Below are 15,087 nucleotides of genomic sequence, written 5' to 3' on the forward strand. Positions count from 1 at the left end.
TCCTATGTTCTTCAGAACTTTCCTCCTATTTTCACTTTTGTGCAGAAGTCACTTCTGTGGTCAGAAAACAAGAATTCTGCAAATCAGTCAAAGCAGAGGACCAAATGGAAGAGATCATGCCAATTTGACTTGGCTGGCACGTCCTTTGTCATCAAAAGGTACAGTGTCAAGGCAGACATTTTGCAGAAAAGTCAATCCCCATGGAGCCCTTTATGATAAACCTCTCTCAGTGGCATTAGAGCACTGTTTCTCAGCCTCAGCAACTTGAACATAGGTGGACTTCCACTCCCAGAATCCCCCAGCTGGCAACACTGGCTGGGGAATTCTGGGAGTTGAAGTCCACTTTTCTTTGAGCTGTTAAGGTTGAGAAATACTGCATACGGGATACCATCCTTCCTCCCCAGGGGGCGAAGCAATCTTACAGGGGATTTCTCTGGCCTCGGGGAGACATTAATATTCCCCTTCTCTGTCCATGAAAAATGGGGATCTCACATGAGAGCACACGGGGATCAGGGGAAAAGTTGGAGCCACCCCACCAGCATTTTCTGCAGAAATGCAACGGGTGATGGCAGCAGCATGTTCTGAGACGTGGAGCATTGCCAAGCTGGGTAGGAGAGTTCTTTGATGCGTCTTCTTTGGTGTGTGTATTTTTTTCACAACAGCAACTTGGATTCTGCATGCCACTCTCTCTCTCTGGCGATATACATACATACATATATCTACATATATATATATATATCTCCACTTATTTATTTTTCGCTGGGTGAGGCTTTCTTGTTCCTTTTCTCCCATGAGATCTTTGTTCTGACTGTAACCTGTTAGGATCTTTTGCTTCCTTTTGTTCCATGTCAATTTGCACCAGTGCTTAAAAAAAGGCAAGTGGTTTTCCATCTCCTATGTGCCTTTGAAGACTACTTCTGCAAACTCCCAGAATGTAGAAGTGCAGGCAGAATTGGAGGAGGGGGCAGAGTTAAATGCATCATCAGCTTAAAGTTGTTACGTTCCCACAAATGGTCCAAGTCCAGCCCCCCTTGAATTCCGTTGACCCCTTATCTGGTGCCGGTTCAGATTTGAACTTTGGTCAACGAGATTCTTGTGTATAGGCTCGAGCAAGGAATCCTTCTGAATTGCGACTTAACATGTGGTCCTGATCCTTTGCGCTTGACACAGAGGCTGCCACCCAACTCAAAGCCATGTTTTCCAACCAATGTTCAGAAATGCTGTGAGTCATTCTTTCTCTATTTTTGTTAGAAGGGATTGGAAAAGCTTTGAGTGGCAGGGAAGATGGGAGAGGGCCAGACCAAACAGAAAACTTCCAAGAATTGCAACTGGTTGCATCCTTTGGGTGAAAGACATAAGCCACGATGATACAAAGACTAGCAGCTGATGGATTCATTCCCCCTCCAACCCTCCAATATTCCAAGCGACAAAAAGGAACTGGGGTGATAATCAGTATTTTCTCCCCTCTCTTTTTTTAATTCTTTTTTAATTATAAAAGCTACTAGCCTTAGGGAAGATTTTAACCCGCTCACTAAATGCACGCAACTGTCTCAGAGCCGAAACGCAAATCTCTCTTGTACCAATCTCTTCTTTTGTTTTTCTTTTTCTTTTTTTAAAAAACATCCAGTCTCTTAATACAAACTTTTAATATTTCTGGTTGATCTTATTTAAAAAATAATATGCAACAATAACTATAGAAACAGCAGCAGAAAAAGGCATGGGGAATCATCAAGTCTTTCTTTCTCTCTCTCTCTCTCTCTCTCTTTTTACATTTTTTTTGTTGCTTACAAAACAGAGATGCAAAAGAAGCTTTAAAAAACAAAAAAGGCATTACTATGTTTGTTCTACATTTAAAAAATTATTGTAACTAATGTTCTTTTTAAAAAAAAAAGAAAAGAAAAAAAGAAACAAACGTATAGGCACAATTTCTTCTGCTGGCCTTTTGTGAACGCAAGCCACTTAAATGTCTCCCCCCACCTCCCACTGAAGGATATGCATGAAGAGTTCCAGAATATACAGTTAAGGCAATCTTTGCTGTTGGGTTTTTTGTGTTTTGTGTTTTGTTTTTTTTGGATAACGTTGTTGCTTTTCCTTTCTGGTGGAGGGAAATAAAAGTTCCTTCGAGCACACTGAATTTTCCATTGCCATGTCAGTATTTCAACAAGACTGCAGTTTCTGGCGTGGACACCCAGCAGGGGTGTGAAAATGACCCAGTCCTCACTTCTTCCTACAGACATCTTCTTCCAGGTCAAGGGAAAAAAAACAACAAATCACCTGTTAAAAAAGAAAAAGGAAAAGGTATAGAAAGCTGGATGTTCTACACCAGGGGTCTTCAAACTTGGCCCTTTTATGACTTGTGGACTTCAACTCCCAGAATTCCTCAGCCAGCGTGCCTATTTGAAGACCCCTGTTCTACACAGATCACTTTATAAGAACCAGCAGAACCAGCTACAGGTAATCCTCGACTTACGACCACAACTGAGCCCAAATTTTTTGTTGCTAAGTGAAACAGTTGTTGAGTGAATTTTGTCCCCTTTTACGACTCTTCTTGCCACAGTTGTTAAGTGAATCACTGCAGCTGTTAGTAAAAACGGTTGTTAAGTGAATCCGGCTTCCCCATTGACTTTGCTGGTCAGAAAGTCACAAAAGGTGATCACCTGAGCCCGGGATACTGCAACTGTCATCAATATGAGCCAGTTATCAAGCATCCAAATTTTGATCACGTGACTGTAGGGAATACTGCAACGGTCATAAGTGTGAAAAAGGGTCCTAAGCAGTGGTGAGATTCAAATAATTTAACAACCGGTTCTCTGCAGGGGGAGGGGAGGCGGGGAGGGGGCACTGCCACGAGGCAGGTGGGGGAGGGGGGCAGTTGCCCCATGCTTCCCACTTACCATGCCAAAGGCCCCCCCCAGCCAGGCCTACCGTGCCTCGACACCTGTCGTGCCTCGCCTGTTCGGTAGTGACTTCTCCCACTTTCTCCTTCTTCCTCCTCCTTTGAACAACCCTTCGCTCCCATTGCTGCTTTTTCAGTCCCAGATCTCGTTTTGTCCGGAGCCTGTGCAGAGGGTCTTTGGAAACAAAGCCCCGCAGTGATTGGGTGGGGTGGGAACCATTCCCTTCGCTTTGAGACCGGCTCTGAAATGGGCTGGAAGGAGCAGCCCAAGGACTCCAATCTGGCTTTGCAGCAAGCAAGGGGATTGGAGGCACGTGAATGCACGCCAGCCTGGCGTCTCAAAAAAACGGAGTTTTTTTTCCCCCCACTGCCGGATTTTCGCTGCCATGCTGCTTAAGTTTCCTTAAAGATTACTTGATGCAGAGTGCGGATCCTTCCCGTTCTGCATCAAGTAAACTTTTATTATTATTATTATTATTATTGAAGTTTTATAAAAGTTACAATATAATCCCCCAAACCAACCCACCCTAAAAAAAACCCTCTCCCTCCCCCACTTCCCAGAGCTGACTACAGGGTTACACATATAATAATCATAATCTAACTAACATTAACCAACTATATAAATAACCAAGTTCATAATGCGCTTTAACTCCCCTTTAACATAAATACAAGCAAAATAAAAGTAAACATAATAGTAAAAACATAAATTAATATCCAAGTTATTAAACAATACAATATCCAAGTTATTAAACAATACTAATACCCAAAATAATACCATATAATTAACACTAATAAAAATTCCACTATAATAAACTATTAATAATAATAACAATCTAAAATTTACTCATAGGCTAAATGGAACTTTTTAGTCCCATATTTATTCTGAATATAATCTATCCATCTTCTCCAGACCGAAATGTATCTTTCTTGTGAATGATCCTTCAAATAAGCAGAAATCTCAGGCATTTCTGCTAAATTTGACACTTTAAGCGTCCATTCTTCTATAGTGGGCAAGCTCTCCTTCTTCCAATATTGCCCTACCAATAACCTTGCAGCTGTTATCAAATTCAACATCAAATTAGTTTCTTTAGTATCACAATTTGTAATAACACCCAATAAAAATAATTGTGGAGTAAACTTTATCCTCCTCTTGAAAATCTTTTGAATGTTCCACCAAATTTTAATCCAAAAGGCTCTTATATTTCTACAAGTCCACCAGATATGAAAATAAGTAGCATCCAAACTACCACATCTCCAACATTTTGGCTGTTAATAAGGATACATACAAGACAACCTTTTAGGATCCAGATGCCATCTATAAAACATTTTATAAAAATTTTCTCTTAAATTTTGGGCCTGGGTAAATTTTACATTTCTAACCCAAATTACCTCCCATATATCCAATGGGATCGGTTCTTGAATATTTTGGGCCCACTTTACCATACAATCTTTAACTAATTCCATTTCCGAATCCAATTCTATTAAAGCATTATAAATTCTCTTTATATGCGCTCGATTTTGATCTTTAATTTGTTTGACCAAATTTTCATCCAACCTTCTGATCTAACTTCCACCTAGCTTGCAGTTGAGTATACTGGAACCAGGACTGTACAATATTTTCTTGTTTTAACTCAGCTAACGACTTCAATTGCCAATCATTCCCTACCAATCTAAGTAATTCCTTATAAGAAATCATATCCAAATTCACACCCATAGATACACCCTCTATCGCGTGTCCAGGAATCCCCCCCGATTGGTATTTTATAATTTAACTTATAATAATACTTTTTCCAGACACGCAATAAAGCATTTCTTAAGATATGAGATTTAAAAGCCTTATCAACTTTTTTATCATAAATTAAATATGCACGCCACCCATATAATAAGTCCCATCCCTCAAGTAAACTTTTAAACAGTATGGCAGTGAAAATCCGGCAGTGGGGAAAAAAACAACAACCCAGTCTCATGGGGAATCTGCACCACCCACCTCCCCCTGTGCCTCTGCCCATGCGCTCGGCTGGCTAAACCTCGTTTCTAGCCGGGTGATCGATTTAGCGAAGGCACAGGGGGAGGCGGGCGTGCAGATTCCCTGTGCGTGAGAAGTTGGCAAAGGAAGAAGGCGAGCGGCAGCCCCAGCAGCAAGAAGGGCCGCCAAAAAACAGCGGAGTCTGTGTGTGCGTCTGCCTTGCCCGAGTCAGCCATGCTCTCTATAGCGCACTGCAGCTGATCCGAGGCGTGGAGAGCCCAGCTGACAGGTGAGCGTGTAGCAGGCGCACACACAGCGGTGTCTGTGTGTGCGCCTGCTACACGCTCACCTGTCAGCCGGGCTCTCCACGCCTCGGATCAGCTGCAGTGCGCTATAGAGAGCATGGCTGACTCGGGCAAGGCAGACGCACACACAGACTCCGCTGTTTTTTGGCGGCCCTTCTTGCTGCTGGGGCTGCCGCTCGCCTTCTTCCTTTGCCAACTTCTCACGCACAGAGAATCTGTGTTGCCCGCCTCCCCCCCCTTTAGCCTTTGCTAAATCAATCATCTGGTTAGAAATGAGCGTGCAGGCTGAGTGTGCAGGCAGGCACGGGGGGGGGGGGGGAGGTGCAGATTCTTGCTAGGCACCAGGCCGGCTTTGGTGGTGCCAATCTGCCTGCTCCTGCCTACACTTGCAGCTCGGCTTCTTGCTGACTGGAAGAGGCCCCGAGGCGCCCGGCTCCAAGCCCTCTGGGTCAAGGAATGCATGGGCAAGCTGCTGCCGGCCTCCTTCTGGGTTACCATAGATCCTGGGTTCAAGCTGCCATGCGGCTGTGGCTTGTGTAGAGGCGCCTCCTGTTAGGTGCTGATCGCACCAGTGCTACGGGAAGCCTTGCTACGGGAAGCCTTGAGGATCATTGCGCCGATCGTGCCGCTACTGCTTGCTGCAGGAGGCCGCGAGGCTTGGCACGCGATTGGTGGCGACGATCCTCGCGGTCTGCTGCGAGTGTCGCGGCGCTCCTCATGACGTGACGGGTGGGCACGTAGCAGGCACGCACACAGACTCCACTGTTTTTGGCAGTGCTTCTGTCCCTGGCCAGCTGCCTCAGATCACCTGCAGTGCACCGTGGAGAGCATGGCAGACGCGAGGCAAGCGCGAGGCAGGTGCGCACACAGACTGCTTTTTTCAAGTGCCACTTTTAACAACCGGTTCGCCAAACTAAAGATACATTAGGTATCGGTTCTGCCAAACTGGTGCGAACCGGCTGAATCCCACCACTGGGACTAAGTCACTTTTTCCAGTGCCGGTGTAACTTTGAACAGTCGTCAAATGAACTGTAGAAAGTCGAGGACTACCTGTAATTTATTTATATTTATGTTTACTTATTTGTGTCCTGCCTTTTTATTTTCCTGCCCTCTGGAACATCTTGCCCCCCCTGCCCCCCGGGGTAGGGTCTACTCCCACCTTCTGCAAGAGCTTGAAGACCTGGCTCTGCCAGTTCGCTTGGGGGAGTATCAGACTGGAGGTAGTTGAGGGGCCAATGGGAGATCACTCTCCCCTGTGCTTCCTGCCCCTTCCCTCCCCATCTTTAATTATAATGCGTATTTGTATTGTTATCAGTAATACGCCTTTCTCACGGTTTTTAATGTCGTAGGCCACCCAAAGACACCTGTAGCAAGATGGGTGGCAAGTAAATAAATACATGAACATTTGCACGTGAAGGAGCTGCATACCCCATTCTGTCCCTTCAAGAAAAGTCCCAGCAGAAAGTACCTTTACATATGTCCCACGGGGTTGTGCCCATCTCCTAATCCTGCATGAGATGCCGAAAGTGCCATCTGGGGATCGCCCACCACGCCAGACACTTTCTCCTCTTCACGACGTTTCAAGCAAGCTGCTTTAGGGTTGAGATTGCGTTCTGGGAGAAAGAGAGAGAGAAAAAAAAACACGCGCCATGGGAAGGAGGAGAAAACCTAGGTGGGAGTCAATATCTTGCAATGAGCAGTCTTTCTGCTGTCCTCCCCAAGAAGGATAAGAGTGGAAAAACAGAGGATGAATATACATGCTGCACAAGTGAGAGAAAGTATCCCAGCGAGGGAAACAGCAAGGTCTGGGGGAGCTGCAGTAAGGCTACCACTACCGGATTTGGCTGCTATCAAGGCAGATGGTCACTAGATGGCAGCAAAGAGAAACCAGACAATTCTCGCGCTTTGCTGCCACCTAGTGGTCAGCCAGTCTCTAAACGGGCAACAGTGCTCTGGATAGCGAGTTCGGATGGACTCTGCATACTCCCACCTCTGAAAAGTCATGGGTTGTTTACCCTTCATTCTAGACACAGAATTATCCTCGGTCTTTTGGGGATCATTTCCGCAGTGGTCCATGTGCAGCCGGCAGAGCAATAAAGCAAAGCAAAACTTAAGTCTTGGCAACCAAAACTTAGCACCCTGAGCAAAGGATGGAAGGGACAGGCACAGAAGACACTCATGCGAAGAAGGGCATGTAGGGGACATCCCGGAAAGAGACAGCCTCCCACCCATGCAAGAGAATGACCTCAAGGTGGGGGGGCACCCCTAGCACCGTACCTCGTACTTGCTGTTCCAAGCCTAGAATGACTTGTACTGCTTGCTGAAGGATGATGAGTTTGGTCTGTGCTTTGTCTGTTTTTAAGTGCATCTGGCACATGCGTCCCAGCTCTTTAAAGGCCTCGTTAATGTCCCGTACGCGCACCCTCTCCCTTGCATTATTGGCCATCCGCCTCTCCCGGTCCCTCAGATCTTTGTCCTCCAGGGATAGCGCCTCATCCGTACTGCTGGGTTCACACAGCACCACAGGGGTTAGTCAGGGAGCAAAAAGTGACTTGGGAATCGGGGTGGGGAAGAGAGAGGGGGACGGTGCCAAGGTGTGGTGGAAAAATGTCCACAAGCCACTACAAGCCAAAATGGGCCAGGCCAATTGATCATAGCAGAACCCTTGAATTACACCATAGAGATAAGAAGCTGCCAAAGACTCTGGGGCAGGATTAAGATCCTCTGCCCTTTATTTCCTAGACGGTCTATTTAAAGAAACAGAAAACTGTTACGTGAAATTAATACTTCCTTCATCAGATGAAACCAGTAATGCTCAAAGCTAAAGTTAAGACTCTCCTTTGCAAGTCGAGAGAATCACGGTTTGCAAACAGCAAAGCAATCAGTAATGCAAAAGTGGGAACTTTGTCCCTCCCTCTCCCCACCAAAGACTGGCTGGACAATAGATTCTCCACTGCTGTTTTAAAGATTTAAGCCTTAAATAGTAGGAATCTGTACTGTCCCTGCATTTGTTTTTCTTTCTCTTTAGGGAATTAAAAATCAGACTTGCAGTGCCTTTCTCTCTGCTTTAGAAAGGAAAGGGGGGGGGAGCAAAATCCAAGTTAAGCATTAAAAATAATGGGCTGTAAAAAGGATGGGCAGTCTATAGCCTGGAGCCCCATACCACTTTATGGCTTCCAGAGCACCCTCAGATTGTGCTTTGTAGCAGTACAGCTGCTTGCATAGTTAAGCACAAAGACTATAGAATCTTGTAACTCCTCCCATCACCAAAAACGAAACGAGTGGTCTGTGATGCCACTTGAACACCAGCCATGAGCCCTCAAAGACAAAAAATAAAAATAAATACCAAGAAACGGTGTACAAAGGTTGCCCAGCCCATCCAAAATGTCCTCAGGAAATTGATCCTCGTGTAGGTAGTCCTCGATTTATGACTGATCAAAGTTACAACCAATCTGAAGATGGGGACTTAAGACCTGAATATGAAGTTCCAGCAGTCAGGTTCCCCCCCCCCACGGTCACATGACCGAACTTGGGGTGCTCGGCAACATGGCCACATTGATGGCCATTTGCAGTATCCTGTAATCACATGACTGCGTTTTATGATGTTTTTGCCAAAACACGGCACTTACACCCAGCTTTTCGCAAAACCATGCCCATATTGAATTAACGGTTTGCTCAACAACTGTGGTACTTCCCTTAATGACCACCACAAAACATTGTAAAATAGGACTGATCATGTGACTGATGCATTTTTATAACCCTTACAACATACGTGTCAAGTGCAAGAAATCAGGAGCCAGGATAGAATTCAAAAGCACTACAAATTTATTCCATGCAACCTATAAATGATAATCTGTCAAGCGCCGGCGAATTCAGAAGAATCAGGTAGTTCAAATGTGTATAAAGATTTACTGCACGCTTAGGTAAAGGTAAAGGTTCCCCCGCACATGCGTGCTAGTTGTTTCCGACTCTAGGGGCCAGTGCTCATCTCCGTTTCAAAGCCGAAGAGCCAGCGCTTGTCTGAGGATGTCTCCGTGGTCATGTGGCCGGCACGACTAGACGCCAAAGGCACACGGAACGCTGTTACCTTCCCACCGTAGTGGTCCCTATTTTTCTACTTGCATTTTTACGTGCTTTCGAACTGCTAGGTTGGCAGAAGCTGGGACGAGTAACAGGTGCTCACTCTGTTACGCGGCACTCGGGATTCGACCCGCCAAACTGCCGACCTTCTGATTGACAAGCTGAGCGTCCCAACCCACTGAGCCACCACGTCCCTTACACTGCACGCTTAAGCTCTCTACAAAAATCTGACCTACTAACAGCTCAAGGGAAATAAGTGGGAGATAAGAAAGCCATTCAAGGTGGGCTGGACTTAGATTGCTTGTGGGGGTGCAGTGATTCATGACTGGTGACGTGTTTAACCCTTCCCTTGGGCTCAGCCAGGTCATCTCCTACATAATCTGATCTACTAATGGTCAAGAAAAATTGGCGCCAGATAAGAGTCAATGGACTTCAAGGAGGGCTGGACTTAGGTCTGTTTTGATGGTTGGTGACTCCAAACTGAGGATGCATTTGACCCTGACCTGGGGCTCAGCCTGGTCATCTCCTACTACATCATGACCGTAAGGGGCAGGCTCCATTCCAATCCTATGTTGAGGATTGTCTGTATTTCAGTTTTTACTCCTCTGCCACAAGTCCCAACGCAGGCAACAAAGATCAATTTGCTTCTGACAGCATGCCAGTGGGGGCCACCCAATGAAATACAAAACCCAACATATAAAGAGCCTATTAGCAGAAAGTGATAGCAGGAGCAGGAGGGCTATGGCTTGTTTGAAACCAGGCCGCAGGAGAGATGGCCAAGCATATGTACATGTGAAACTCCACTCGCACAAGTGGAACTTCGCGCAAGAGCACAAGCGCCCTCTGTTCCAGCACCCGCCACTTGTGCTCCATTCAAGCAAGTGGAGGGCACACGAGCTGTCCATGCGCAGATGCGCCTGCCATTCACAGCCTGCCCCCCCCAACTCTCCTGTACTGGGCCGGGCCGCCAAGCTGGAAAGGATGGAGACCGCTGTTTTAGGGAATCTGATTTGCAGGGCTTTTGAAATGCATGCTGATGCATTCCACCTCACCTATCTTACTTGATTTCTCCTTGCTGGTGGACATAACTAAAAAAACCAATATCCTCAAGAACAAGCCATTTCCTGGATTGTCAGATCCATGCCATGTGGTAGTCATTTTCAACCAAGAACGAATTCTGCTTTGTAGTTTGGTTCACTAACTCTTTTCTTGCTGTTCAACTTTTAGTGAGCTGCTCTAACTGCTGGGAGGGATCGTAGAGAAACATCTGGTCCATGTTCTTTAAAATGGCCTCATTAGGTCAAGATTCTCCAGCACTATTGCCTAATGTGCGTTTGAACATGCCCTCTCTTACGAAATCTGAAGCCCATCATTATGAGCTTAAACTTCATTTGTTGAGTGCCTTAAGTGATTCCTGGTTTCTTCAGTTAATGGGAAAAACATTGTGCTGACATGGATGTGAAAGCAGGATGAGAAAGGAAGTGTCAGATAGGAAAGACCGGGATCACAGGTGAAGTTTTAATTTAAAGTCATTTATTGCTCATGCCCATGCATGGGAATCTAACTAACGATTAGCACTATTTTGGTGCTAGCTAAGGGTTAACAAAATTCAAGAGGGGTTAGACTTAATCCATTTGTGGCTACTTAGAGACTCTAGGCTGAGTCCTCTTTTGACTCCATCCCCAGATTCTGCCACTCCTTCTCTTACAGGAAGAGGGCCATTTGGAAATAGAAAATAAAAGCCACAACTTGCAACTGGCTTTGTAAAGTGGCTTCCTAACACTTGCCATGAGTAGAGTCTGTGCAGCAGAAATAAGCAAAGCAGTCATTAAATAAGTCACATCCAATTTTACGACCGTTCACTCATTAAATGAATCACGCAGTTGTTAAGCAAACCCGATCTCCCCAACTGACTTTGCTTGGCAGAAGCAGCCTGGAAAGGTCGCAAATGGATGCTACACCTGTTGTAAATACATACTGGTTGCCAAGTGCTCAAATTTTGATCACATGTCCGGTAGGGACACGGTGACCGTCATAAGTGTGAGAACTGGTCACAGGTCACTTTTTTCAGCACCGTCGTAACTTTGAACAGTTGTTAAAAGAATGATTGTAATTCGAGGACCACCTGTACCAGCTCTGGAAAGATCTACATCTAAAAAAGAATAGCTTGCTTATCTGAAATATTGCACATCTTCCCCAAGCCACCCATTCCGGCAAAATACTGTAGCTTCCAGGTGTAATCAAACTCAGCATAATCAAGACTGATCCCATATAAAACAGTTATGAGCATTGGCAGCACCTTAAAATTTGGCAGATTGAACCTTGGAAATCCTTTTCCCTCCCATGTTGCCCCATCATGTCCTATTTTTATACAGAGACAGCCTTTTTCCCCAGAGCAAAAAAGAGAAAAAGAAAAAAAATCCTTTAAAAGGTAGATATAATTGCCTTCTTTTGACAAGGTGTAGTGGATGTCCCCAGTGAATTGAGGACACGAGGCAACCATTTTGCACTGGAAAAGATTTCCTATTGAAACAGTATGTGAAGGCATAATTCTAGAACCCGAATAGTAGCTTGGAATTAAGCAACCCTTTTCTTATCCAACTAGCCAAGCAAAACAGGATGTCTTTTTGTGTGCTTTTCATTTCCAGCCTCCTAACTACAAAAGGTAAGCCAGAGTAATACGAAATCCCGGTAACTGTTAATCTCTTGATTTTTTTAATACCGGTATCCAGAACCATCCAAGACAAGCTTCCCAATTACTTTATCTTTTCAGTGATTCACTTACTACTTGGGAAACTTCACTCTGAAAATGACCTTTTGGGGTAAGCTTCACAGTCAAATGTCAGCCTGGATTCTCCTATGTTCTTGTCTGGGAATTCAGCCTAAATCCAGAATGAATTTTAGATCCAATGGATTTAAAAATTGTAGCTAAAAATGTAGGGCTCACTTAAGTGCCATCTCCTTCTGGTATGCGTTCAAAATTCAGACAAGGTATGGATCCACACAGTTTACTCATCTGAGTTACAGAATTAAAGCTATTATCCCAGAATTAACACCTAATACACCAAACGACAAGTTATCCAAGCAAAATCTATCCAAAACAAACTAAGCAACAGTAGAAGTAACCAAGTTTGAAATTAACCAAGTTGACTGTTATTTTTCCAATAGTAACCATGGTCTGGTTAATTTTTTTGCTACACCTGCGTGGGAGTTATCAATACGGCTTAGAAGCAAGTCTGAATGCAGCAGGACATATTTCCAAGCCAAGTTCACATTTTACATTCATAATTACGTAAAGGATTGTCAAAGTCAATTTAAAACTAAACCTACATAGCCACATCCAATAGGATCTGTAACAGCTAACTATGATTTGAGGAAATATAAATTGATGACTATAGCAAACAAAATTGAAACTGCATCCCAATTCTTGGGGCTACATTTAACCGTTCAGATCGGTGGCTCCTCTTAGGAGGAATTCAGCCCTTTCACATGCTATAATAATCTGTGCAATCTTACTCTTATCCCAAAGCAAATTTAAACTTTAGAAGAGTATTAAGGATAGCTATTAGCTACCAGTGCTGCCTGATTAACACCGGCTAGATATTCCACAGTGTTTTGGCCTATATAAAATAAAGTAGCACCCTCACAAAAGGATAGCAACTTAATAAATTCTTAAATAAATTCGTAACTGGTGGGATTGAAAGGGAGAGGAGAAAGTCCTGCAGAAAACCCATCCAAGGTACTATGAGAAGTAGAAGCCTGTATTTAGTGAGGGTCCCGTTCTAACTTCAATCTTCACTGCGTTTTTGCTGGAAAAAGTGTTCCGGGCTGCCTTTTCTAGGATGACAGATGTCAACTCTCAGAAATATGAGGCTCATCTGATGGATCCTCTCCCTGGTTAAGATCTTTTATAAAAAATGTCGCAAGGGATCGAAAATTTCCCTAGAAGAGAAAATTTGTATCTCAGGGATGATCTGTGAGGTCCTTGGTGTTCTCTGAGCTCGGTTGGTGGGTTTTTTTTGTTGACATTTCATTACCCAACTAGGTAACATCATCAGCGCTAGGAAAGTGCTAGCACCGATGTTACCTAATTGGTTAACGGAATATCTGCAAGAAAGCAGCCAAGTCAGAATGAACCAAGGGTTCCCCAAAAATATCCAATTGAAAAATGTTTTTTTTTCTCCCCAAGGGAGATTAAATGTAGGAATGCCAACTGCTGGCCAGTCAAGGCAAAAACTTCACTAATCTTCTATTTCAGGTAAAAGGCTTTGCATTTTTTGAAATCAAAAACCCAAAGCCTGAAGAAGTCCAAAGGAGAGGACCATGCGCCAACTCTTCCTCTCACAGATCGTTCCTTTTCCTGCTCTCTGCACCAACCCACTTCCCCATTCCTGTTTTCTCTCTCTCTCTCTCTCTCTCTCTCTCTCTCTGAGCAAGCAGCAAGTACAAGGTAGAGGGTGGGAACCACCGAGAGGTCACGGCTGGGGACTGTCTGTAGGAAAGCAGGTAAAGGATGGGGGAGAAGGGGAGAAGAACAAGAAAACGTCGGACAAGGAAATCAAAGTTATACATGTTATGACAGGCAAAAAAGAGAAAAGAAAAGTGAAGAAAAGCATAAATGAATTCCAGCATTGCAACATGACAGCAGAGTACAAAACAGGCTGTGGATCTTGATGGTAAATACAGCCGTCTCTCTTGAGGAAGAGGAAGAGGTCAAATCTGCCAAGATAACCCCACGGGAAGGTTAGATGCTCACATGCACAGCCAAGCGTTTACAGCATTCCCAGCGGAAAAAAAAAATTAGCACAACTACCCTTGGTGGGAAGTCCATCTTTCCTCTAGGGTAGCCGCAGAGACCCATTTCAATTTTTTCCCCTCCCCTCTCCTTCCTTCCTTCCTCCGGGACATCCTGCGCCCTAGAATCCTAACAGTGATCCTTGAATTCTACTTCTGCAGGGACGGCTGGTGACTTCTGAGGTTTACGTTGGGATCTGGGACCACGGTGGGATTGGAAGACTTGGGTTATAGACAGAAGATGACCTTCAAAGTCAGAACCTCACACTTTTCGATGTAAGTAAAAATCCCAGGTCCTCTGAGCATCTTTCCATGCTGCAAGGTGCTGGTCCCAGATCTTAAAACTACCACAAGCTTGGACACAGATGTGTCTCCCAGGTGTACGTTCCCTATCCCTCCCTGCATGCCTCCTTTTTCATGGTATGGCTCATGGTCCAAATTCAGTCATTCCTGGTGATGGTCAGAGAGAGACACCCTGAAGAGCTACACCACAGACTACACAACAGGTATCTTGAGACTATTCTAGGCAGAGGGATTTACAGTCATGTATTTTCCACAGGGAACTTTTATCACGGGATAAAGAAATTCCCCCACCAAAACAAGATCTCGAGTGGGGAAGCAGAGATAGTAACTTTGAAGACACGGTACCATTTCTTTTTAGTGTTGAGGATTTCCCAAAACCTAAGTCTACGCTTTACTGCAGGTACTCCTCGACTTACGACCACAGTTGAGCCCAAAATTTATGTTGCTAAGTGAGACATTTGCTAAGTGAGGTTTGCCCCATTTTAGGACTTTTCTCGGCACAGTTGTTAAGGGAACCTGGCTTCCCCAATGACTTTGCTTGTCAGAAGGTCACAAAAGGTGATCAAAGGACCCTGGGACAGTGCAACCGTCATAAATACATGCCCGTTGCCAAATGTCTTTGATTTTGATCACGTGACCCTGGGGATGCTACAAGTGTTGTAAATGTAAAAAATGGTCATAAGGTACTTTTTCCAGTACTGTTGTAATGGTGGCTAAACGAATGTTTGTAAGTCGAGCACTAT

General features: G+C 44.6%; 1 protein-coding gene across 1 annotated transcript in view; it reads right to left on the reverse strand.

Annotated features, from left to right (window-relative positions):
* Positions 1–1,629: 1,629 nt before the first annotated feature.
* TCF3 (transcription factor 3) overlaps positions 1,630–15,087 on the reverse strand; it is a 65,771-nt gene continuing 52,313 nt past the window's right edge. The window contains exons 16-17 of the mRNA XM_081346923.1: positions 6,636–6,780; positions 1,630–2,274 (exon numbers count right to left, since the gene is read on the reverse strand). Coding sequence (XP_081203049.1) covers positions 6,638–6,780 — 143 coding nt within the window. The 3' untranslated portion in view covers positions 1,630–2,274; positions 6,636–6,637. The remainder of the gene's footprint in view (positions 2,275–6,635; positions 6,781–15,087) is intronic.

The sequence above is a fragment of the Vipera berus genome (assembly GCF_964194415.1).
Source record: "Vipera berus genome assembly, contig: HAP1_SCAFFOLD_160, whole genome shotgun sequence".
NCBI lineage: Eukaryota > Metazoa > Chordata > Lepidosauria > Squamata > Viperidae > Vipera > Vipera berus.